General features: G+C 45.6%; 1 protein-coding gene across 1 annotated transcript in view; it reads right to left on the bottom strand.

The window, feature by feature from the left end:
• Window positions 1-23,497, bottom strand: part of LOC117360389 (TRAF3-interacting protein 1-like) — a gene marked incomplete at its 3' end in the record, with an annotated part of 741,717 nt that overhangs the window by 315,857 nt on the left and 402,363 nt on the right. Inside the window, exons 7-8 of the mRNA XM_033944098.1 lie at window positions 22,604-22,676; window positions 7,192-7,267 (exon numbers count right to left, since the gene is read on the bottom strand). Of these exons, the coding sequence (XP_033799989.1) occupies window positions 7,192-7,267; window positions 22,604-22,676 (149 nt within the window). The remainder of the gene's footprint in view (window positions 1-7,191; window positions 7,268-22,603; window positions 22,677-23,497) is intronic.

Here is a 23,497-nt window from a genome sequence, read left to right as displayed (position 1 = left end):
AGAAACAGGCAAAGCCCCTTTTACTCCTGGGTTGTTTTTTGGTTGTTTTTTTTTAACAGTCAGATACCTCAGAGTCCCAAAATCTGGTGAAAACAGGCACTGACGGCTGGATCCACTCTGTGCGTCTCAGATCTCACAGGAATAGCAGACTGAGGAGACTTTTTCCTGAAATTGTGCTTTCATTTTGCAAAAACGCCATCTGCGCACAGTTTAAGAGTCCAGGATGCAGTAATCACTATTTCGGTGGAATGAAAGGGCATTAGAGCCTCTCAGGAGGAGAGGTGCGTGAGATCTCCTCATGGCCCGCAGCACACGGGATAAATGGCCATGAATCCAGCCGCCATCCACCGCATCTAAGGCATGAATCCACGCCATCCTGTCCTGAGGTAGGCATCTGTGAAGTTTGGAGCAAAAATGATGCTTCCAAGACCAAAAAATATACTTTTAAGAAAATCCAAGATGGCCACCGCGGGTGCCAATTTTGACAGAAAAACGGCCGTTAAAAATGCAGGAAAATGCTAAAAATGACAATGTTAGGATTTTACATGTGGGGGGGGGGGACCATGGCATGCAGGGAAACCCCCCAAAACCCCGACTTGAGGACCCCCAAAATCAGCAAAGTCTGTGACTCAGACACCACAGACATGTGTACAATGCATTTCAATGGCAGCCAGCAATACACAGTACAGGTATAGGGAGATCATTACCTCAGAATCTGATTAAACTGGATATTTCAGATCTTCTGGCCGCCTCAACTTCCCTGTCACCTCAGATCATGACCACCAGGATCCCTCAGGGAAATCAGGGAAGACACGTGGCGTACCTCCTCGGAATCGCAGCAGCCTGCGCTCTACCCCTTTGTGGACGAACCAGGGGAGAGATGGCTCCCGAACCTGGAAACCTGATTCAATCTGCAAGCTGTCCAGAGGGCTTACTGCAGTTTCAGACTTATAGAGCACCCTCCAGAAGCAGACAACTTTAAAATGTCTGCGATCTCCCGCCGAAGGATCACTCCCATAGAGTTGATCCGCAGCACGAGGGCAAACCCGTAGTACTGAATAAAATAAAATACTAGGAATTGAGAAATAAAATCACAAGCAAAAGAAAATAGAAGTTCTCAGCAAGGCTGCAGAATCAAACTGAACTTCAAGGAGAGTGGCCGTATAGGTGACATCGCAGATGGGGTTGGTGTTATTTTTAAGTTCTGCAGCCAATGGATGCATTACCCGATAGTTCAGGCTCCAGAGGGATTGTACAAGAATTATAAATCTTATTTTAGGGCACTTTGTGATTTCATTTATTAAAAATTAATAGACCACCTTATTCCAACAGCAATCAAAATTTTAAAAAACAACGGAAAGTTCAGGTGATAAGTCCTTTGCATCATCGATCTCAAATAAACAAATGTCACTTGTGCTGATTCCTTTCTTCTATAATAGTTATTTTTTTATGTTCCCTCCAGGTTGCTTAGGTCACTTAATGAAAATTCTTTCTAGCAGGACCAATTCTTGAATATTTAAGCACCTAAGTGCAAACGCTATTTAAAAGTAGTTTTAAAACAAACCTCAAGGCACTGTAATTGCACCTAAGGAGGTGCTTTATGATGCCTAAAGACACTGTAGGCATGACAAACACCGGAAGTGGCATTAGGTGTCGTAAAGCACCTCTGTAGGCGTCAGAAATGTAGGCCTTGAAAACCCTGGCCTACATTTCTGGTGCCTACCTTTCCCGAAGGTGCAATTGTATAAATGGTGCAATCGTATGAATGAATGGCCGATTTTAAGGTGGCGATTGACAACGGTGCCATTTACAGAATCTGGGCCTTAGAGTCCACTAGAGATACTGTGGTTTTTTTATTTTTGTCTCCCACTCAATAGTATTCCCTTACCAGCATCACTTAAGACAGGGGTAGGGAACTCCGGTCCTCGAGAGCCATATTCCAGTCGGGTTTTCAGGATTTCCCCAATAAATATGCATTGAAAGCAGTGCATGCAAACAGATCTCATGCAGATTCATTGAGGAAATCCTGAAAACACAACTGGAATATGGCTCTCGAGGACAGGAGTTCCCTACCCCTGACTTAAGAGCTGAGATGTCCTATTAGAAATATATAAATTCCTCAGACTAATCTTTTCAAATAAGTTTTTGGGGACCAGTAATTAATAGAGGAAGCAGCCTGGGCTGGAGTATTTTGCTGAAGTGTCCTATTAATTTTTGCAGTTCCTTTTAATTTCCTGTTTTATGTTATTTTAGCTTTGTAAATCATCTTTACCTATTGTCAGAGGAAGCAGTCTAGCAGTGTTTTTCAACCTTTTTACACCTATGGACCGGCAGAAATAAAAGAATTATTCTGTGGACCGGCATCGGTCCGTGGACCGGTAGTTGAAGAACACTGGGCTAAGTCGTGGGCCAGACCCTGCCCATCTCCACCCCAGACCCCGCCCCCATAATAGTACTAATTGCACCTTGCACGTCCCTTGCCTCATCTGGAAGCCTTCCCTCTGACGTTGCAACGTCAGAGAGAAGGTTTCCGGTTCAGGCGCAGGATGCCCATAGGAGCCACTGCCCGTGGCTTTGTGCACTGAATCAGTTAGGAAGAGGGAGCTGGCTTGAAGATAATGCCGCATCGATCGCACCGTGGACCGGCGGTTGAAGAACACTGATTTGGGCCTAATGCACGTGCTGGTCCTGTGGACCGGCAGCAGGAAATTTCTGTGGACTGGCACTGGTCCATGGACCAGTAGTTGAAGAACACTGGTCTAGCAAATGCTGAACAAACCATAAACTGTAAATTACCCTACCAATATTGCATTTATTATCCATATATATCCATATTTATATATATATATATATATATATATATATATATATATATATATATATATATATATATATATATATATATATATATATATATATATATATATATATATATATATATATATATATATATATATATATATATATATATATATATATATATATATATATATATATACATATATATACACACATATATACAGTGGTACCTTGGATTACGAGCATAATCCGTTCCAGGAGCATGCTCGTAATCCAAAATGCTCGTTTATCAAAGCGAGTTTCCCCATAGGAAATAATGGAAACTCGATGGGGAAACTCGCTTTGATACATTCCTACCTCCCCACCCCCGAGGCCAGGGCGCTGCCCCCCCTCCCCCGCTTGCAAAGTCCACCCCCCCCCCCCCCCCGCGTGATCCGGCACCCCCCGACCAACTTTAACTCACCCCCCCTCCCGTCTGGCACCGGCACGAGAACCGCTCCCCCCCCCCGCTCGCAAAGGGCCCCCCCCCATGAGAACAGGAACCCCCCGCCCGACCAACTTTAATTCACCCCCCCTTTGGCATCGGCACGCAGCCCACAAGTGCCGGTGCCGGTGCCACTTGAAGATCTTCTTCCCAGTCTCTGCCAGCTTTGAGCATGCATCTGTGCATGCTCAAGCCCTTCTAATTCTCCCTCTCGCCGAGATCGGCAAGAGGGAGAATTAGAAGGGCTTGAGCATGCGCATATGCATGCTCAAAGCCAGCAGAGACTGGGAAGAAAATCTTCAAGCGGCACCGGCACTTGTGGGCTACGTGCCGGTGCCAAGGGGGGGGGGGGGTGAGTTAAAGTTGGGCGGGCGGGGGGTTCCTGTTCTCACGGGGGGGGGGGGGGTGCCGATTCGAGCGGGAGGGGGCCCTTTGCGAGCGGGGTTGAGCGATGCCGGTTATCGGGAGGTGCTCGCAAATCGAGTCAACACTCGGTTTGCGAGACACATTTTGCGAGAATGTTTTGCTCGTCTTGCAAAACACTCGCAAACTGGGTTACTCGCAAACTGAGGTTTGACTATCTATCTATCTATATATATATATATATATATATATATATATATTGTGACCAGCCAGGCATTCTCCCAGTGCAGGTCCCAGTCAGGACAGAGGGAAAGAAGGTGAAACAGAAAACCCGGGGAGGAATTGGGAAGGAACAGGTTGGGTCTGAGCTGGATAATCTTGTTGACCACCGGGGGAGCCCAAGGGGCCCTTGGAACACTGCCAGGGCTGACACAGCAGGGCGGGGTCCCAAGGTATATAAACCTGTCCCAGACAACAGGAAAGGGAGCCAGCTAGGGAGGAAGTTTAGGCCTTGCCTCCCTAGGGACCCTGCTGAGCCAAGCAGGGACAACAGGCCTCAGCCTATGGAGTTGGAGGAGCTTGAGCAGTCAGGAGAATTGTTTCAAGCTGATGAACCCATGGATTGCCAAGACTCCTGCACTACTGGGGATGATAACTTGCCAGAGCCAATGCTGGTGAACTGGACTTTGAGCCACAAGCAGTGAGTGTTTGTTTTTTTAACTGTTTGTGAGCTGTGTTTTTTCTTTGGAATGCTGATGTTTTGAGTGAAAGCTTAGAGAGAGTTTGGGGAGAGGTTTTGCTTCCATCTGGGTGGGAATTTGAAAGCCTGTCTGAAGGCCTACAATTTTGGCAAAACCTGCTACTCTCTCCTGTTCCTGATAACCATAATTAATGATTGTCAGAGGCTTTCCTTTTTTCTGCTAAAGTCTAGAAACTAAGGAAACTCAAATATTGGACTACAGTCTCAGGACTGAGTAAAAGGACTGCTTTTCTGCAGTTAGAGTAAGCTCTCTAAGGAGCTAAGGTCTCCAGATTGGGTGAGACTGAAGAAGCAGTGGAACAGTAAAAGTTTAAAACTAATTTGGTATGCTTCAATTGCTTTGCCCTTTTTGGCCTTTTTGGTTTTTGTGTTCTTTTTTCTTGAATGCTGTATAGGAGTACTGGCTGATATTCCTGACTAGTTCAAGGCATTACTTACCTGTTGTGAAGAAAGTGAGTAAAATGAACCATTTATTTAAACTTCTTGAATGCTGAGACTTTATTGTGTTTTTGTTTTTTTTGTTTTTTTCCCAATACAGTTCCTTCAACTGTCCTGCAGGAGGTGCAATAATCCCACTCCTGATACCAATTATGTGGCCATCAGTCCAACCCAGGATAGGGGTTTGTAGAAATCCTGATGGCTACACTAAATTATATACTTGCGTGTAACCCGGCCTGGAGTCACCCTGCAGGACTGGATTTTTAGTAGTCAAAAAAAAACACAATAAAGTCTCAGCATTCAAGAAGTTTAAATAAATGGTTCATTTTACTCACTTTCTTCACAACAGGTAAGTAATGCCTTGAACTAGTCAGGAATATCAGCCAGTACTCCTATACAGCATTCAAGAAAAAAGAACACAAAAACCAAAAAGGCCAAAAAGGGCAAAGCAATTGAAGCATACCAAATTAGTTTTAAACTTTTACTGTTCCACTGCTTCTTCAGTCTCACCCAATCTGGAGACCTTAGCTCCTTAGAGAGCTTACTCTAACTGCAGAAAAGCAGTCCTTTTACTCAGTCCTGAGACTGTAGTCCAATATTTGAGTTTCCTTAGTTTCTAGATTTTAGCAGAAAAAAGGAAAGCCTCTGACAATCATTAATTATGGTTATCAGGAACAGGAGAGAGTAGCAGGTTTTGCCAAAATTGTAGGCCTTCAGACAGGCTTTCAAATTCCCACCCAGATGGAAGCAAAACCTCTCCCCAAACTCTCTCTAAGCTTTCACTCAAAACATCAGCATTCCAAAGAAAAAACACAGCTCACAGTTCAAAAAACAAACACTCACTGCTTGTGGCTCAAAGTCCAGTTCACCAGCATTGGCTCTGGCAAGTTATCATCCCCAGTAGTGCAGGAGTCTTGGCAATCCATGGGTTCATCAGCTTGAAACAATTCTCCTGACTGCTCAAGCTCCTCCAACTCCATAGGCTGAGGCCTGTTGTCCCTGCTTGGCTCAGCAGGGTCCCTAGGGAGGCAAGGCCTAAACTTCCTCCCTAGCTGGCTCCCTTTCCTGTTGTCTGGGACAGGTTTATATACCTTGGGACCCCGCCCTGCTGTGTCAGCCCTGGCAGTGTTCCAAGGGCCCCTTGGGCTCCCCCGGTGGTCAACAAGATTATCCAGCTCAGACCCAACCTGTTCCTTCCCAATTCCTCCCCGGGTTTTCTGTTTCACCTTCTTTCCCTCTGTCCTGACTGGGACCTGCACTGGGAGAATGCCTGGCTGGTCACAATATATATATATATATATATATACACTAGTGTTTAAGCCCGTTACATTAACGGGTGCTAGAATAGATGTGTAGACTTAGGAATTTCTTTATTTCTCTTTCTTTCTGTATGTCTTTCTCTCTCCCTGCCCCCCTTCTTTTTTTCTGTCTCTCTCCTTGGCCGCTGTCTGTCTTTCTTTTTTTCTGTCTCTCTCTTTCTCTCTCCCTGTTCCTCTTCTTTCTGTCTGTCTTTCTTTCTTTTGTCTCTCTCCTTGGCCGCTGTCTGCCTTTCTTTCTTTCTGTCTCTCTCCCTGGCCGCTGTCTGTCTGTGTGTCTTTCTTTCTTTCTTTCTTCCTTCCTCTCTCCCTGATCTCCTGTCTTTCTGTGTGTGCATTTCTTTATTTCTGTCTTTCTTTGTTTCTGTTTCTCTCCCCTTAATAACCTATCATACTGCCCTCCTCCATCTCAAATTACAAGAACACTTTATTATGCCATGTCGTACACGTTGAGGATCACAGGCTGGTTGCCCATCCTTATTCCCCGTGGCTTCTTTTACCGTGGCTCCTCGTCAGCGGATACCTTAAGTGTTAGATCAAATGCGGGCGGGAGGGGGGAGTCGCCACCGTGGTGTTCACCAATTCAAACTCTGTGTCGCCGCATGCGCAGTAGAAGGAGCCAGAAATCCGCCGCATGCAAAACACCACAGGCTCCTTCTACTGTGCATGCAGGGATCACGGAGTTTGAAGTGAGCATGTGCGCTAAGGGTTTTATTATGATATATATATATATATATACCCACACACACAGTAGCTGCTCAAACAGTCAATGTTTTAACATCTTGTATGCAAGTAATCTAGACTTCAAAAAAAGAAAACTCACAAACCTCAAGTGATCAGAATTTGTTCCAATGTGAGTGCCAGCATAGAAAAAAAATCCAGAGTTTCATATCTGAAATTGATTGAAGTCTTTAGTTTTCCTTACCTGGGTCATTAATATTAACTTGAGTAATGGCTGCACTAATCTTTAAATAGGTAACTGTCTTATTTTCTGTGGCAATTGACCATTCAACAAAAAGACAAGTACAAACCTTTGGATGATATGAGATGGAAGCCCATCTGATAGATCCTCAACCTCAGAACCCATGGGCTTTTCAGTCTCAGCCTCTGTTAAGATTAGAAAATACAGAAGTAAGCAGTGTTTCAAATACTCCATCAATTGCCAGTTGAAAAATGAGGGTTTGAATTTTCTTGTTCTACTGTTTTGGGACTAAAAATGGGCAAGTATGTTGAGACCTGTGATGTTTAAGGCTCCCCTTTCAACTCTCTTACCTGGTCTGCATCCGACTCTCCCTCCCCTCCATCTTCTGGTCAAATATTGCTCTCTCTTCCTCTCCTCCACCTCCAACATTGCTTCTTCCCTCTTCTTCCTTTCCACCTTTGGATCCAACTATTTCCCTCCACCCTTCACTCCCATTATCTAGTATCTCTCTCTTGCACCTTCCACCAGTGCACAATCTTGCATTTCTCCTCCCCACCTGCAGTTTGGCATTTCTCTTTCTCTCTCAATTTCCCCCTATCTATCTTAAACTTGTCAACTAGAGGTCAGCAGCACAGCAAATCAACTAGGTTGCCTATAGCATGCTCAAGAACATTCCCTTTGATCAATCCCTGCACCAAGAAGCCAAGTTTAAGGTAGATGGGGAAGTTAACAGAGAGGGGGAGAGTATATATGGTATATAAAAATGTTAATTCTGGGACTAAGATGCTATGAGGGTAGGGGGAGGAGAGGAAGGAGGTGCTGGGCTATGAGGGTAGAAAGAGAGAGGGAGATGCTTAAAATGGAGGAACCATTTGGGAGAGAATGGGGAGGGATGTGAAAGGATGAGTGAATATGGAGAGTAGAAATTGGAAGATTAGATTTATATCTTCGATAATCTTCTTTATGTTAGTCCCTGAGGATTCCAACCCGCAATCTGGGAGCTGCAAAAATCCACAACTTTTCTGAGCACATGCTCCACTCTTTTAGCCTGAGAGCTAGTAAACATATCTACTGTAGTTAAGTCCCAAAGCCAAGCACATACCTGTAATTGGATATCTGGAGGGTCTTGCTCCATTATTTGGAGAGGTCTAATGAGTTCAGTCTGTCTGATCATCTTTTTGTTCTCCTGAGGCAAAAGGGGTACAGGGGAGAAAACGGGTACAAAAGTAATAAACAGGCACAAAGGCAACTAAGAAAAAACATGAGAGACTTCTCAGGAAACTACAAATCCATGGAATAGAGGGAGATGGGTAGGCAATTGGCTAGAGAACAGGAAGCAGAGAGTGGGCATAAATGGGAAATTCTCGGACTGGGAGAAAGTGACTAGCGGTGTGCCCCAGGGCTCGGTACTTGGGCCCATCTTATTTAATATTTTCATCAATGACCTAGAAGAAGGAACATCCAGTGAGATCAAGTTTGCAGATGAGACAAAGCTATGCCGGGCAATCAGATCGCAGAAGGATAGCGAGGAACCCCAGAGTGACTTGTGTCAGTTAGAGAAATGGGCAGAGAAATGGCAGATGAAGTTTAATGTGGAAAAATGAAAAATAATGCATTTACGCAGAAAGAACAAGGAACACAAGTATAGAATGTCAGGTGCAACTATGGGTAAGAACAAACAAGAAAAGGATCTGGGTGTACCGATAGATAGGACCTTGAAGCCGTCGGCACAATGTGCGGCAGTGGCAAAGAAAGCAAATAGAATGTTAGGCATGATAAAGAAAGGAATCACGAGTAGATCAGAGAAAGTTATAATGCCCCTTTTATAGAGCGATGGTGAGACCACACTTGGAATACTGTGCCCAACATTGGTCTCCCAACCTAAAGAAGGATATAAAACTGCTGGAGAGGGTGCAGAGACGAGCAACGAAGCTAATAAAAGGTATGGAGAACTTGGAATACGAGGAACGATTTAAGAGACTGGGACTGTTCTCTCTTGAGAAGAGGAGACTGCGAGGGGATATGATCGAGACTTTCAAAATACTTAAGGGAAATCTACAAAATAGAGCAGGAAAAAAAATTATTTACAATGTCTAATGTGACACGGACAAGAGGACATGGACTGAAGCTAAGGGGGGACAAGTCCAGGACGAATATCAGGAAGTGGTGGACACCTCTCCCAGAGGAGGTTATTGCAGAATCCACGGTTCAAGGATTTAAAATAAAACTAGATGCACATTTCCTTAAGAGAAGCAAAGAGGGATATGGGTGAATAAAATTATGCCAGGTGCACACCTGGCAGGGCCTCCACGTGTGCAGATCACCGGACTTGATGGACCAAAGGTCTGATCCGGAGATGGCAGTTCTTATGTTCTGAGAACATCATCTACTCTGCAGTCCTGCATGTCCTTGAGCAGCACACCGCCTTTGTGCCTCGTGACCTGAGCCACTTAAGAATCCATGCTAAGCTGACTAAAGAGTTGCTGACACCCCAGAACCATAAGAAACAGATAGGACATGGTTCTCGCTACCTCGAGTTTCTACTCCGGAGAGTCCTCATTACTCCGAAATCAGGATGTCAATCTCAGTATGCCAGGGAAAGGCAGAGGACTGAGCTCTCACACCACACATAAAAGAGGAGGAAGTAGAAGGAGCTAGATGTATGACTAAATTCAACTCATGTAGAGGCTCTGCAAAAAGATCCGGCAAGGCAGTGGATGGAAATAAGCTGCAAACCAGGGAATTGTTCCCTGGCTCTAAAGCCAAAGCTGGATCCAGGTTCCCAGCCATGAGAGACTATCCCCCCCAAAAAAGGGATCCACAAACTGGTCATCATCATCATTGTCTCCAGTGGAAAGGTCTCCCAAAGCCTTAAACAGCAGCAGATTGAGGCGATGGTCAGAGGCACAGCAAGGCTATGCAGGAGAACCACAGCTCTCATGAGAGGTATTCCACAAAAATTTCTGAAAGTCTGAAAATTCCTCAGAGTCCTGGCACAAGGAGTCACTCTCTTATGACTGTAGCTTGCGCTTCTCAGGCTGTGGGGTGTCCACATTAAAGCACACTGCACTGTCTGGAATTCCAGGCCCCGAAAATAGACAAGGCCACCCCAATGGGCTGCCTGAGAGGTTAAGGTTGCCATTCCCACCTTTCCAGACTGCGCTATGTAGCACAAAGATGTTCCTGAGGTACCAAATTTGCACAAACTTTACATGAATTTGGAGTAGAAGAGCCCAAGAACTCCATCCCAACCAGTTTAGAGGCAAAATTTGCAGTTTTGGAAGTGTAGGAAACTTTTGAAAAAAAGAGATCACTAAAACTCCAAGATGGCTGCTGCTAAGAAAGTCGTGCCTAAAAACGCTAATTAAAGACACATGAAAAGTTCTAAAACAGCAGAATTAGGATTTTCCAGGTTGGAGGGGGGGGGGAAAGGGGATCATGCAGAAACATACAAAACCAGAAATTCAGACCTCCCCCGATTCACTTCCCAGGCTGTAACAGCCTTACTCACTGTGACCTGTACTGCAGCCTGCCTCAGCTCTCTTACAGCAGCTGGAAATGAGAAGAATCATTGCTCAAACTGGGAATGCCTCTCCAACGCTGATCTTCAGGCTGCCAGCCAGACATGGAGCCTAATTGCACCTCACCCCCAGTATGCTTACAGAAGATGGGAGGCGAAAAACTCAGCCAGCAAACTGCGAGACACCGTTGAGTCTCCTAAGGGTGCATAATAGCCTGCTCTCAAACCCCTACCAAGCAGTAGGTGATGAATATTTGCAGGGATGGCCCTGAGCTCCAAAAAATACTTGTGCAGGCTGGCTAAAAGGTACTCTGGGGATTGGCCTATCAGCTGCAGACCCAGAGTCTGCTTCTTCTCTTTGCAGGCAGAGTTGAAACAAAGGTGAAAGTTCTGAGCACTGAAACACAGAATAAAGGTCAAAAAAACACCAAATAAAATAAGAAAAAGAGAGAGTAGTGCTTGTGTGCCAAGGGAAAAACTGCAGGTGGTAGTAGAGCTAACAGTGAAGTAGGAGGGACACATCAAAAATCTGGAGTGGATTCCTTCAACAGATGGCTCGCAGCCATGGGGAGATAATCCACTTGTCTAGAATGAATCGCCTATTGAATGGAAAATCTATATCTTGTAGGAAAACTAGACCTAATCATCAGAACCAGCTGGTTTAGGGTTTTCTTCTGTCCTGAGAAGGTGCACAAAGGTTAACACTGGGTGTATAATATAACACATTTTCACCTGGTTCTGTTTCCCCATTCTTTGTTTTGCACTCAAGGGCACTATAACCCGTCTCAAGTCTCAGTTCCCCTGTTCTATCTCATATTGTCTAATACCTCCTTGCATTAATCCTTCACCCCCAGGCTCTTGCTTGATTTCATTAGGACAGAGGACAAAGCTGCCCTTCTTAAAGCAGCAAATAAATTCAATTATTAAAAGTACCAATATGATTTCAATCTCATAGCTCAGCTCTTTAAATTTGGCAAAATTGTACTTTATAGACTTTCATACATATTCTCTGAGAGATGGTGGCCTAATCCTCACAGTATCTATTAGGGTCATCAGCCTCCCCCTTCCCAGCCTTCCCACAGGTGATCATGCATGTTACCCAATCTCTCTAATTCAAGTTGAGAAGGGGAGCGAGATAAGGTAGATATAGCATGTACATTCTGCTGGACCATCAGGTGAGCCTTGGGCTTGGAAAAAATGTCTCAGCTCAGTTTCCAAAGAGAACATCCACACTGAAGAAAACAACAGATACTTATTAAGGCAGCTATAATTCCAAAGATACTAAATAGAAGGGTTTATAGCCAAGCAATACTAGGTATCCAATCAAAAAGCTAATCAGTGAAGATATTGCCTGCTTTCTCCACTGAATGTACATATACAATTATCACAAACTGTGAGATAATCACATAAGTGGAACTTGGTGCAAAAGATTAGAATAGCCAAGCTAGCCCTACAGCATGGAGAATTGTAACGAAAGGTTAGGTTTCTTACCTTTGCTAATCTTCTTTCTTGTAAATCTCCTCTGTAGTCTGAACGATAAGATGTTGTCAATCTTATGCAGCCATAAACTGTAGGGAACTCAAAACAAATTCTTACCCATCCTCCAGTGGTCATATCCTGATCAGTCAGTAATCAAGCCAGGTAAGTCTACAGTAAAGACAGGAAACAAAAGAAGAGAGAGGGGGTACGGGGAACTCCCAGACACATAATCAATTCTGCTCATGGTAAACAATTTCAAAACTGTAACTGCCCTAAGGCAAAACATATCATAAACAGTTAACTTGAACATGAAACAATTTGGAACTATACAAATTTGGAAAAAGGAGATACAGCCTGAAGGCTCAGAAGGGGGCCCTTAAATCCTACTTTAGAGGTCAATAATGGTATTCTCAATGAGGCTGGTCAAAGACAGAAATCCAGCTTACCAGTTACTGGTCAGGCGACCTGTGAATTGGACTGAAAAATGGGTGGGTGTTCATCCTACAGAGATTTACAAGAAAGAAGATTAGCAAAGGTAAGAAACCTAATCTTTTGTTCTTGTACACTCCCCTCTGTACTCTAAATGGTAGGGACGTATCAGAGAAGTCCCACAAGATCCGGGGGGGGGGGGGGGGCGATGAGCTCGCCGCCAGGACTAAAGCCCCAAAAGCTGCATCTTGCTTGGCCGCCACATCAATTCAGTAGAACTTGGTGAAAGTATGCAGGGAAGCCCAACTGGCCGCCCTGCAAATCTCCTCAGGAGAAACAGCTGTTGATTCGACCCAAGAGGAAGCCATTCCTCTGGTGGAGTGAGCCCTCACCCCAAGGGGAGGCTTTTTCCCTGCTGCCACATAAGCAGCGGAGATTACCATGTGGATCCAATCTAGAGAAGGTAGCCTTAGAAGTGGGTCTATCCCACCAGGCAGGACCAGACACTACGAAAAGATGGTCCGAAAGATGGAAGTCATTCATGGCCTCCAAATATCTCAGAAGGAGACGTGTCACATCCAGGGACTGCAAAAGTCTGCCTTTAGACTTGGAACCCGAGGGAACAAAGGTGGGCAGCCAAACTTCCTGATTCACATGGAATGCAGAAACCATCTTCAGAAGGAAGGCACCGTCCTCAAGATGACCGCAGAATTAGAGAATGACACGGTGACAAAATTCATTACCGTTCCCGTCTCCGCAGATAACCGCGGGAAATAATCCCATGTCATTTTTTAGTGTCTATTTCAACCTCCGTCCTTCTACATCAGCATTCTTCAAAGCAAAGCTTGAGGGTCAGTGGCTGGGCCCATTCATACTCTGATTCTTCCCTCTCTCCTTAAAAAATAACATAAAGATGGTTTTCCGCGGTTATCCGCGGGGGACGGGAACGGTGATGAGTTTTGTCACCGTGTCATTATCTACGCAGAATCCATGATGCGTAGAAAGGAATCTCGGCACGAGAGAGCCTGGAGCTCAGAGACCCAACGTGCAAAAGTTTCATAGTTTATTAAAATTTGATTAAACGCTAAACATAGAATTCAAAGCGTTGCACATTAAAATAAATGGGGGAATTAATATTAAAACAAACATGACAGCACAGATCTACTAATATAACATAGGGTAGGATATAAAAAAGGAAAGGGGGAGAACTCCATTATTAAAGAAGAGAGAACAAAAAAGGAAATAACATCAAGGAAGGGAAGGGATAAGTTAAAAATGATAAAATATTAAAGTGGTAAATTACTCATAAGCATCTTTAAAAAGAACACATTTTAAATTTCCATTAAATTTATTTAAATTTTGTTCTGCTCTAATGTACAATGGAAGGGAATTCCAAATAGCAGGAGCTGTGACAGAAAAAATAAAAGTGTTATAAGGAAGACAAGTCTTGATGGTGAGACCTTGCAGAGACCTGAACCAGGAGCTCATAGGGAGGGCAAGCCAGTGAGTGGAGAACCAAGTTCAAATTCCAATTTGGACAAGGCAGCCACAGGGGGGCGGCAGCCCCCCCCCCCCCCCCCAGCAAGAAGCGGGTGGGACACTAGTGAACCCCTGAGTGAAGCACGAAAGGCCCATAATCTGAACCCAAAGAGAATAAACTGCCAGTCCCTTCCTGATTCAAGCTTGCAGGAATTCCGGGACCTGAGCCACTGAAGGAGCCGAGGGATCCACTTGGGCCCTGTCACACCAGGCCTGAAAACACCTCCAGGCCTTCGCATAGGCTACCACAGTAGATTTACGTTTACTCTGGAGTTACATAGCGATGACGGTGGTCGAATAGCCCCTGCTGTGAATGCCGTGCGCTCAAGAGCCAAGCTGTTAAGACCAAACCGGTCCGGGTCTTGGAACGCTATGAGGCCCTGCATGAGTACACGTGGATGGCAAGGAAGTCGCAGACCCCTCTATATGAGTACTGAGGCCACAAGGATCACATGGCCCACGTGAAAAGCTACATGGCGCAGAATGCACCCTATCATGAGCCACGGAGGAAAGACAGAGAAGGCCTCCCTGAGGCCAAGGTTGCACCAGTGAAAAAGGAAACTGACATGGTTCTCCAAACTAGTGGCGGAAAAAATAAAGGCAAAAAGTTGGTGTTCCTAAAATATAAAAAAAAAACCAAGAAGAAGAGTACAGAAAGGACTACCAGATGAAATTGAAAGAAGCCAAGAGGGACATATGTCTGGTGAAAGCGCAGGTGGAAGAACAAATGCCTAAAAACGGAGACAAAAATTGTTTCAAATATATCAGTGAATGGAAGACGATGAAAAATAGAATTGTTAAACTAAAAGATGCTAGGAACCAATATGTGGAGAGTGATGAGGAAAAAGCAAATATGCTAAACAAATTCTTCTGCTGTGTTCAAGGAAGAAAATCCTGGAGAAGGACCAAGATTGTCTGGCAAAATTACATGGGAAAATGGAGTAGATTCTGTGCCGTTCACGGAGGAGAGTGTTATGAACAACTTGAAAAAATGAAAGTGGACAAAGCGGTCCCAGACGAGATCCATCCCAGGATACTGAGGGAGTTCAGAGAGGTTCTGGCAGGTCCTATTAAAGACTTGTTTAACAAATCTCTGGAGACGGACGTGATTCTTGGGGATTGGAGAAGAGCGGATGTGGCCCCTATTCACAAAAGTGGTCACAGGGATGAAGTGGGAAACTACAGACCGGTAAGCAATTTGGTTGTTAGAACTTCCTATAATCTAATGGGTTACAGGATCTGAGGTAACATGGCTTTACTAAAGGTAAATCTTGCCAAAAGAACCTGTTTGAATTTTTTAATTGGGTGACCAAAGAGCTGGATTGAGGACATATGCTAGATGTAATTTACTTAGATTTCAGCAAAGCCTTTGACACGGTTCCTCATAGGAGGCTCTTGAACAAACTTGAAGGGCTGAAGTTAGGACCCAAAGTGGAGAACTGGATTAGAAACTGGTTGACAGATAGACACCAGAGAAAAGGTGAGTAGTGAAGTCCCTCAGGGTTCGGTGCTGGGGCCGATCCTGTTCAATATGTTTGTGAGTGACATTGCTGAAAGATTAGAAGGAAAGGTTTGCCTTTTTGCTGATGATACCAAGATTTGTAACACTAGAGAGTTACGTGGAGATACAAATCCTACCCATCCCCGCCAGAATCCCACCCATCCCCGCCAGAACCTCTTCCGTCCCCGCCTGTCCCCACGAGGAATCCCCTCCGTCCCCGCCCGTCCCTACAAGGAATTCTCCCTGTCCCCACGAGGAATTCCCACTGTTCCTGCCGTCCCCCATAAAAGTTACCTGTCCCCTTAGTACTTATTTGTATTTGGGATAGTGGAAAGTTAAGTGACTTTCCCAGAATTACAAGGAGATGCAGTGGGAATCAAACCTAGTTCTCTTGGATCTCAGGCCTCTACACTCTTTAACCTGTCTGACACCATTTGGCCATATTGTTTAAGCTGTTTAAGCTCTTAAAGAAGTTGACTAAGAAGCCTGAATCTGTCTATCATTCCATCACTCCCTCCACTCCATTATTCATTCATCTATCTCTCTCCATCAGTATGCAGTGTGCTGCTAATGTTTTATCAAGGGCTTCTGGCCAGCTTTTCTTTGCTATCATTCTTTGCTGTCATTAAAAAAAAAAAAAAAAAAAGTTAAACAAGAGACTAACAGGGAATTCCTTTCCTGCAGTCTGTCTCTCTTTACACCATCACCATGCATGCCATTCTCAGCTGTCCATCGACCCTTCTTCCATCCAGTTCTCCTCTTCCCCCTGCCTTAGCCCTCTGAAATAATTTCTACACTGTGAAGACAGTTTTGTTTGCGCAATGTGCGTGTGAGTGCCTCGCAACTGCACAAAGGATAACTCTGAGAAATGCAAGAAGCTCAAAGTGTGTCGGACATATCATACACATAAGGCGAATAAAGATCTCTGCAATCTGACTGCATCAGCCTCGCAGGTTAACTTGATACCTCATTGCACGAAAGGGAAATCTGTAAATGCTGAAAATGAAGGCATTCTAAGAACAACAGAATTTCCTCTCCCGGCCCACCTCACGCACTCCCTGCACACTGGAGAGCCCAATTCAACTTTCTCAGTCTTCCTCCAAAAGGAGAGGAGGCGGAGGTAGGGGAGGTGGATCCCTGTCGCGTGTCTGTTTCCAATTGGCCACAAATGGGTTGAGGGTGGACGTTATGTAAATGCATGGGTGGGGAGGGTGGACTTCATAAAGGCTGATTTCCTGTTCTAGCTTTGCACGTGCCACTGCCCGACCAATCAGCAGCAATGCAGTGAGCTCAGCACTTAGGCACACTGAGCGCCTACGTGCTGAGCTCACTGCTCAGAATGGCTATTCCCGCCGTGGCGCCGGACTGGTATCATCTTGAAAATTAGGTAGATCTCAGAACGGGAGATCCCAGTTCCATCCCCGTGGGAGTCCCGTGGGCCTGGGAGGGGTCCCCACGGGAGTCCCGTGGGCCTGGGAGGGGTCCCCACGGGAGTCCCATTGACCTTAAGGGGATCCCCGCGGGACATGCGGGATTCCCGCGATCCCCGTTCCCATGCAGACCTCTAGTAGACACCAAGGAGGGTGTGGAAAACATGAAAAAGGATCTGCAAAAGTTGGAGGAATGGTCTAATATCTGGAAACTAAAATGCAATGCAAAGAAATTTAGAGTAATGCATTTGGAGATCTGTAATTGTAAGGAGCCTTGTTGCTGGGAGGTAAAAGGCTGATATACACGGATGGGGAGAGGGACCTTGGGGTGATAGTGTGCGAAGATCTAAAGGCGAAAAAACAGTGTGACAAGGCGGTGGATGCTGGACTGTATAAAGACAGGTGTAACCATTTGAAGAATGAAGTGTTGATGCCCCTGTACAGGTCGTTCAGTTTGAGACCATATCTGGTGAAGGACACAAAAAGGCTTGAAGCGGTCCACAGGAGGGCGACGAAAATGATAGGAGGTTTGCACCAAAAGACATACGAGAGACTGGAAGCCCTGAATATGTATACCTTAGAGCAGGGGTGTCAAAGTCAGTACTCGAGGGCCGCAATTCTGCTGGGTTTTCAGGATTTCCCCAATGAATACGCATGGGATCTATTTGCATACACTGCTTTCATTGTATGCTAATAGAGCTCATGCATATTCATTGGAGAAATCCTAAAACCTGACTGGACTGCGGCCCTCGAGGACCGACTTTGACAGCTGTGCCTTAGAGGAAAGGAGAGACATGGGAGATGATTCAGACGTTTAAATACTTGAAAGGTATTAATGTAGAACAAAATCTTTTCCAGAGAAAGGAAAATTGTAAAACCAGAGGACATAATTTGAGGTTAAGGGGTGGTAGCCTCAAGAGCAATGTAAGGAAATTCTTTATGGAGAGGGTGATAGATGCCTGGAATACGCTCCCGAGAGAGGTAGTAGAGATGAAAACAGTGAGAGAGTCCAAAAAAGCATGGGATGAACACAAGAGGATCTAGAATCAGAAAATAATAGTAAATATTGAAGAACTAAGGCCAGTACTGGGCAGATTTGCACGGTCTGTGTCTTTATATGGCCATTTGGTGGAGGATGGGCTGGGGAGGACTTCAATGGCTGGGAGGGTTAGATGGATTGGAGTGAGCTTTGAAGGAGACTTCAGTCATTGGAATCTAAGAACAGTACCGGGCAGAGCTTTGGATTCTTGCCCAGAAATAGCTAAGAAGAAGAAAAAAAAACACAACAAAAACAAGTTTTTAGATTGAATCAGGTTGGGCAGACCAGATGGACCATTTGGGTCTTTATCTGCCATCATCTACTATACAGTGCATCCAACCATTCATGCCGACCTCTTGTCGGTGGTTGAAGAATTTGTCCGCCTTCCTGTTCCCAGCAGACTCCATCAGGTCGAAAAATTGGATGGCCCCACTGTAGTACTATGGACTCAAACACTCTCCTGGAAAGGGACCACTCTCCCAGATCCAGGGTGTGCTAACTGAGAAAGTCTGCCAGAACGTTTTCTACGACCGTCATATGCATTGTGGATAGGGCCAACAGATGCTTTTCCACCCATGAAAAGAGCATCCGAGCTTCCAGCCTCAGAAGAGGACTCTTGGTGCCTCCCTATTGGTTGACATAGGCCACTGCTTTTGCATTGTCCGAGAACACTCGGACAGCTCGACAATGGCAAGGCAGGGCAAGGCGGATCGTCTGCAGCTCCAGGCGATTGATCAAGCACCGGGGCAGACTTGCAGACTGCCCCCCAAGCTGGAAAGACTCGCGTCTCAGTTAAGAGTCACCCAATCTAAGACCCTCAGATGGAGCACTCTTTCCAGGGTCAGCAGATTCAACCACCACTGCATACTGCTGCGGGCAACCGCAGTCCAAGGAAGTGGACAAAGGATCCCATTGTGGATTCCACCACGACAACAGGGACTGCTGAAGGGAATGGAGCCAAGCTCTCGCCCATGGAACCACATCTATTGTCATGACCATGAGACCCAGGACCTGCAGATATTGCCAGACCATAGGAGCCAAAATCGCTAACATGTCCTGAATAGATTTTCGAATCTTGATCTTCCTGGGGTCCAGGAGGAACACCTGGTTCCTGGCTGTGTGAAACCTGACTCACAGGTACTCCATGTCTTACGTCGGTTCGAGGTGGCTTTTCTTCAGATTGTTCACCCAGCCAAGATGCTCCAGCAGCTGAACCACTTGTTTCACCGTCCTGCGCCCCTTTGTCAGTGAGGAGGTACTGATCAGCCAGTCATCCAGGTACAGACGGACCAGGACACCCCGAGATCGAAGGTACACAGCTACCACTTCCATGATCTTAGTGACGGTTCTGGGCACAGAGGCCAGACTGAACAGTAGAGTATCAAACTAGAAGTGCTGTCCCAACACATGGAACCGCAGAAACCTCCTGTGCCCCTGAAAAATGGGTATGTGGATGTATGCTTCCATGAGATCCAGGGAAGCCAAGAATTCCCCTGGTGTCACTGCCGCTATAACAGATCACACCGTTTCCATCCTGAAGCATGGAACACACAGGAATACATTCACTGCTTTTAGATCCAGAATTGGTCTCCAATCTTCTGAGCCTTTCTTTAAAACGATGAAGTATATCGAGTATCTCCCAGAGTGTAAGTCACCCTCTGGGATGGGTTTTATTGCCACCAGGTCTAGCAGCCTGCGAACAGTGGCCTGCACATGCAGGGCCTTTTCTGGATGTCCCATGGGTAAAGCCAGGAAGAAATCCGACGAGGGTAAGTAAAATTCCAATCTGAAGCTATTTTGGAGAACCTCCAGGACCCACCGGTCTGAAATCACCTTCTGCCACTGTCAGGAAGGCCGAGAGACACCCACTCCCACCCCCCTCCCCCATGATTCGAGGGAGAGGTTCTGAAGGACTTGTATCAGAACTGCTTTTTAGCAGAGGCAGGAGGACACCTGTTGGAGGAATGCTGGCGGGCAGGACGTCCAAAGCGAGGTCTGGAGGAAGCTCTGAATCTTTGGCCCGAGGTTGTAGGCCTAGCGTACTGGTGAGGACGCCTGTAGGGATGAAAAGTCGGATGTCCTGAGCCCCGGGCTGTTCGGGGCTTAGTGTCCAGTAGGACCTTAGGCTTATAGTCCTGTACACTGTAAACCACACAGTCCCTTAAAAGGTAATCTGCTCAGCGTGGCCTTGGAAAAAGAATCCCCAGTCCACTGACAAATCCAAAGTATTCTTTTAGCTGACTGAATAAGCTCCCACCTTAGCAAATACCTTCATCGTGTCATATAGGGCGTCCGCCAAGTAATCCACCCCAGAGACCTGAAAATACAGGTCTCGGAAGATTACATCCTCAGGATCATGTCTGAGTTGGCCGCTGTAGCCCTAACTCCTGCTGCCGCCGAATCAAAAAGGTGCTTGAGGATGAAATCCACTTGCCTCTCCTGAACATCTTTCAGAACTACCTCACCATCAGAGGGCAAGAAAGTGTGATTAGTGACCTGCGCCACAGCCGAATCTACTTTAGGTGGAACCAGGCCTAAAGGGACAATGGGATACAACCTTGTCATGGCCCTAGCGCAGGACCCTCTGGGGATTCCCAAACTTCAGAAAGGATCCTAGCCAAATCTGGATTATCCGGAAATGAGGCAGACAGCGGTCGTTGGTCACTCATTAGGGAACATTCTGTCTGTGCGGGTTGAACCGAATTCAGGTTCAACTCTCGTAAGGACTCTACAATAATATCCATCAGATGGTTAGTCTTAAACTGTCTGCGCACAGATGGGTCCATCCCCGAGATCACGGGACCCACTTGCATCTTGATCACGAAGATCTGCTAGATTAGCTACATGAGTGGATGCTGCTGAGGAAACCTGCAACAGCAGTGGAATGGATACCAAAGCTGAAGCGATGGCGGGAACCGCCTGCCTGCTCTCCGGGGTTCCTGAGATGGAACACAGACACATGCTAGAATCCAGTGGCTGGGAAGATCCCATCTGTTGCACTGGATTCTGAGTTGAAGAAAGAGGCATGGCCTTTTTAACCAAAAACACCTGATACATCATATTGACAAATTCCGGAGGAAAGAACTCCCCTGCGGCAGGAGCCGCTCTACGTGCATCTGATTTAGAGTGCTTAAGATGACATGTGGGACTTGCCCCTAAAACTGCATTTGTGTTTCACTGAAGCGTTAGTCTTATCCTTTCACCTTGCTGGTAGTATTAGAAGCGAGCGCCTTTCGTGTCGCCAGTAGTATTAGAAGTGAGGGGGACTCTCCGGTGGAGGGAAGAGCGGAATCCGTGCATACCTTGCCCCCCTCGTGAGCCGAGGTGCACATAAGAACATAAGAATTGCCGCTGCTGGGTCAGACCAGTGGTACATCATGCCCAGCAGTCCGCTCAAGTGGCAGCCCTCTGGTCAAAGACTAGCACCCTAACTGAGACTAGCCCTACCAGCGCACGTTCTTGTTCAGCAGGAACTTGTCTAACTTTGTCTTGAATCCCTGGAGAGTGTTTTCCCTTATAACAGCCTCTGGAAGCATGTCTGCGAATCCGCCAGCTATCCGCCACAAACGAGGCATGAATCCATACCATCATGCCCTGAGGATGCCATCTGAGAAGTTTGGAGTGAAAACAAAGCTCCTAAGAACAAAAAATATATTTTTGAAAAGTTTAATGAAAATCCAAGATGGCCACCGCGGGTGCCGATTTTGCCCTAAAACAGCCAGGAAAAACACAGTGAGCCTGGGAAAACAGCGATTTTGCATTTTTATAGGTTGGAGGAGGGGATAGGGCATGCAGGAAAACCACCCAAAACCCCCTTTTTAGGACCCTCCCCCAAATCGCCAAACCAGCGTGCACTCAGCTACTCACAGTGGCATGTGCTGCAATAGAAAAGAATGGCTTACAAGCTTAAGATACAGCATGCAAGGAGATCAGTACCTCAGGAGCTGAGAAAACTGGATTTCAGGTCTTCTGACCACCTCACCTTCCTGATCACCTCAGTCAGCGACTATCAGAACTTCCAGACCAAACAGGGAAGATACACAGTCCGGTCCCGATCTCAGACCTGCGCCCTCCATGGACGAACCCAGGGTGAGTTAGCTCCCGATCCCAGAGCCCCAATCTGACCTGCAGGCTGTCCAGGGGGTTTACTGTAGCGTCAGGGAACCCCAAGATGTAGACAATTTTATATAGAAAAGTCTGTGATCTCCCGCCAAAAGATGTTCCCTTAGGGCGAATCCGCAGCACTGGGCATGACGCGCATCAGATATCAAATCAGTACACTCGAATTTTGCAAAATAAAACATGGGCAGAAGAGATAAGCCCCTACAGCATGACTGTAGGAAACAAAACTGATCTTCAAGGGAGTGTCCCAGGAGATGACCACAGGAGGAGGGGTCAGAATTTGTTTTGCGTTCCCTACAGTTTATGGCTGCATAAGATTGAAGACACTCTACCATTCAGACTACAGAGGGATTGTATAAGAAATATCGTTGTATATCTTGACATAAATACTAGTCACAACCCTTGGAAAATGGATAAAGTTGACTTAAATAAATTGAACAAAATTACAATACATGTGCTTACCATCTACTCCAAGTGGTTGCTGCCTCTGTGTTTTAGGTGCAGGAAGTCGAGATATCTTTAGAGAACTATGACTCTGCAAAGAATTGCAGACAAGAATTTGATCAGCCTCCAATATATAATTCCTTTTAGGTGTACACATTCATTCAAGAACTAATAAAGCCTAGTATTTCAAGTATTCAATTTTCTATAAAATATAATTTAATTTAATGCAGAGTTTATATACTGCTAAATAATCACACTGGCTTTGAAGCGGTTTACAAGAAAACAAATAAAAACTAGATTTATACAATAGGCAAAAATCTAATCAGGTACTTTAAGTAATTTCCCTCTCTGTCCCAATGGGCTCACAAAACCAGAAGCTACATCGGGATGTAGGGATGACATTCTGCCATTCTGAAATAGGGCGAGATCGGCACACTGATTTCACCGCCCCTGTGAAAGAATTATGAGCCCCTGTGAAAGAATTATGAATTATTCCCATTCCCGCTCCCTTTTTGCCATGCAGCTATTCTAAGTAAAGGAAAATGTTAGCATCTTGTCACAAGACCTTTGTCACATATTTACCCTAATCCCTTACATGGGCAACAATCAGACTTTGCCTACAGCTTAAGGCTAAGGAGCATGCATTATAACCTTTGGACTGTCACATGCTTATCTTATTTGAGTTGTCCTTATTTGGTAAGGACATCAGCTGACAGGCATTGCATATGTGCAAATCAGGCTCTGTCCATATGTTAATCAGGCCCTTGTCTAAGTGCTGAGTTGGAGGATGATCACGAGGTAAAAGCACGAGGTAAAGGGAGGGTGATCACGATGTATAAGCATGTATCTTACTATGATGTGATTAGCATAGAAGCATAATAAAAAGGGACTCTGAGCTAGCCCCTGGCAGCG

Source organism: Geotrypetes seraphini, chromosome 5, assembly GCF_902459505.1.
Source record: "Geotrypetes seraphini chromosome 5, aGeoSer1.1, whole genome shotgun sequence".
In the NCBI taxonomy this organism is placed as follows: domain Eukaryota; kingdom Metazoa; phylum Chordata; class Amphibia; order Gymnophiona; family Dermophiidae; genus Geotrypetes; species Geotrypetes seraphini.
This window is presented reverse-complemented; position numbering and strand designations above follow the sequence as displayed.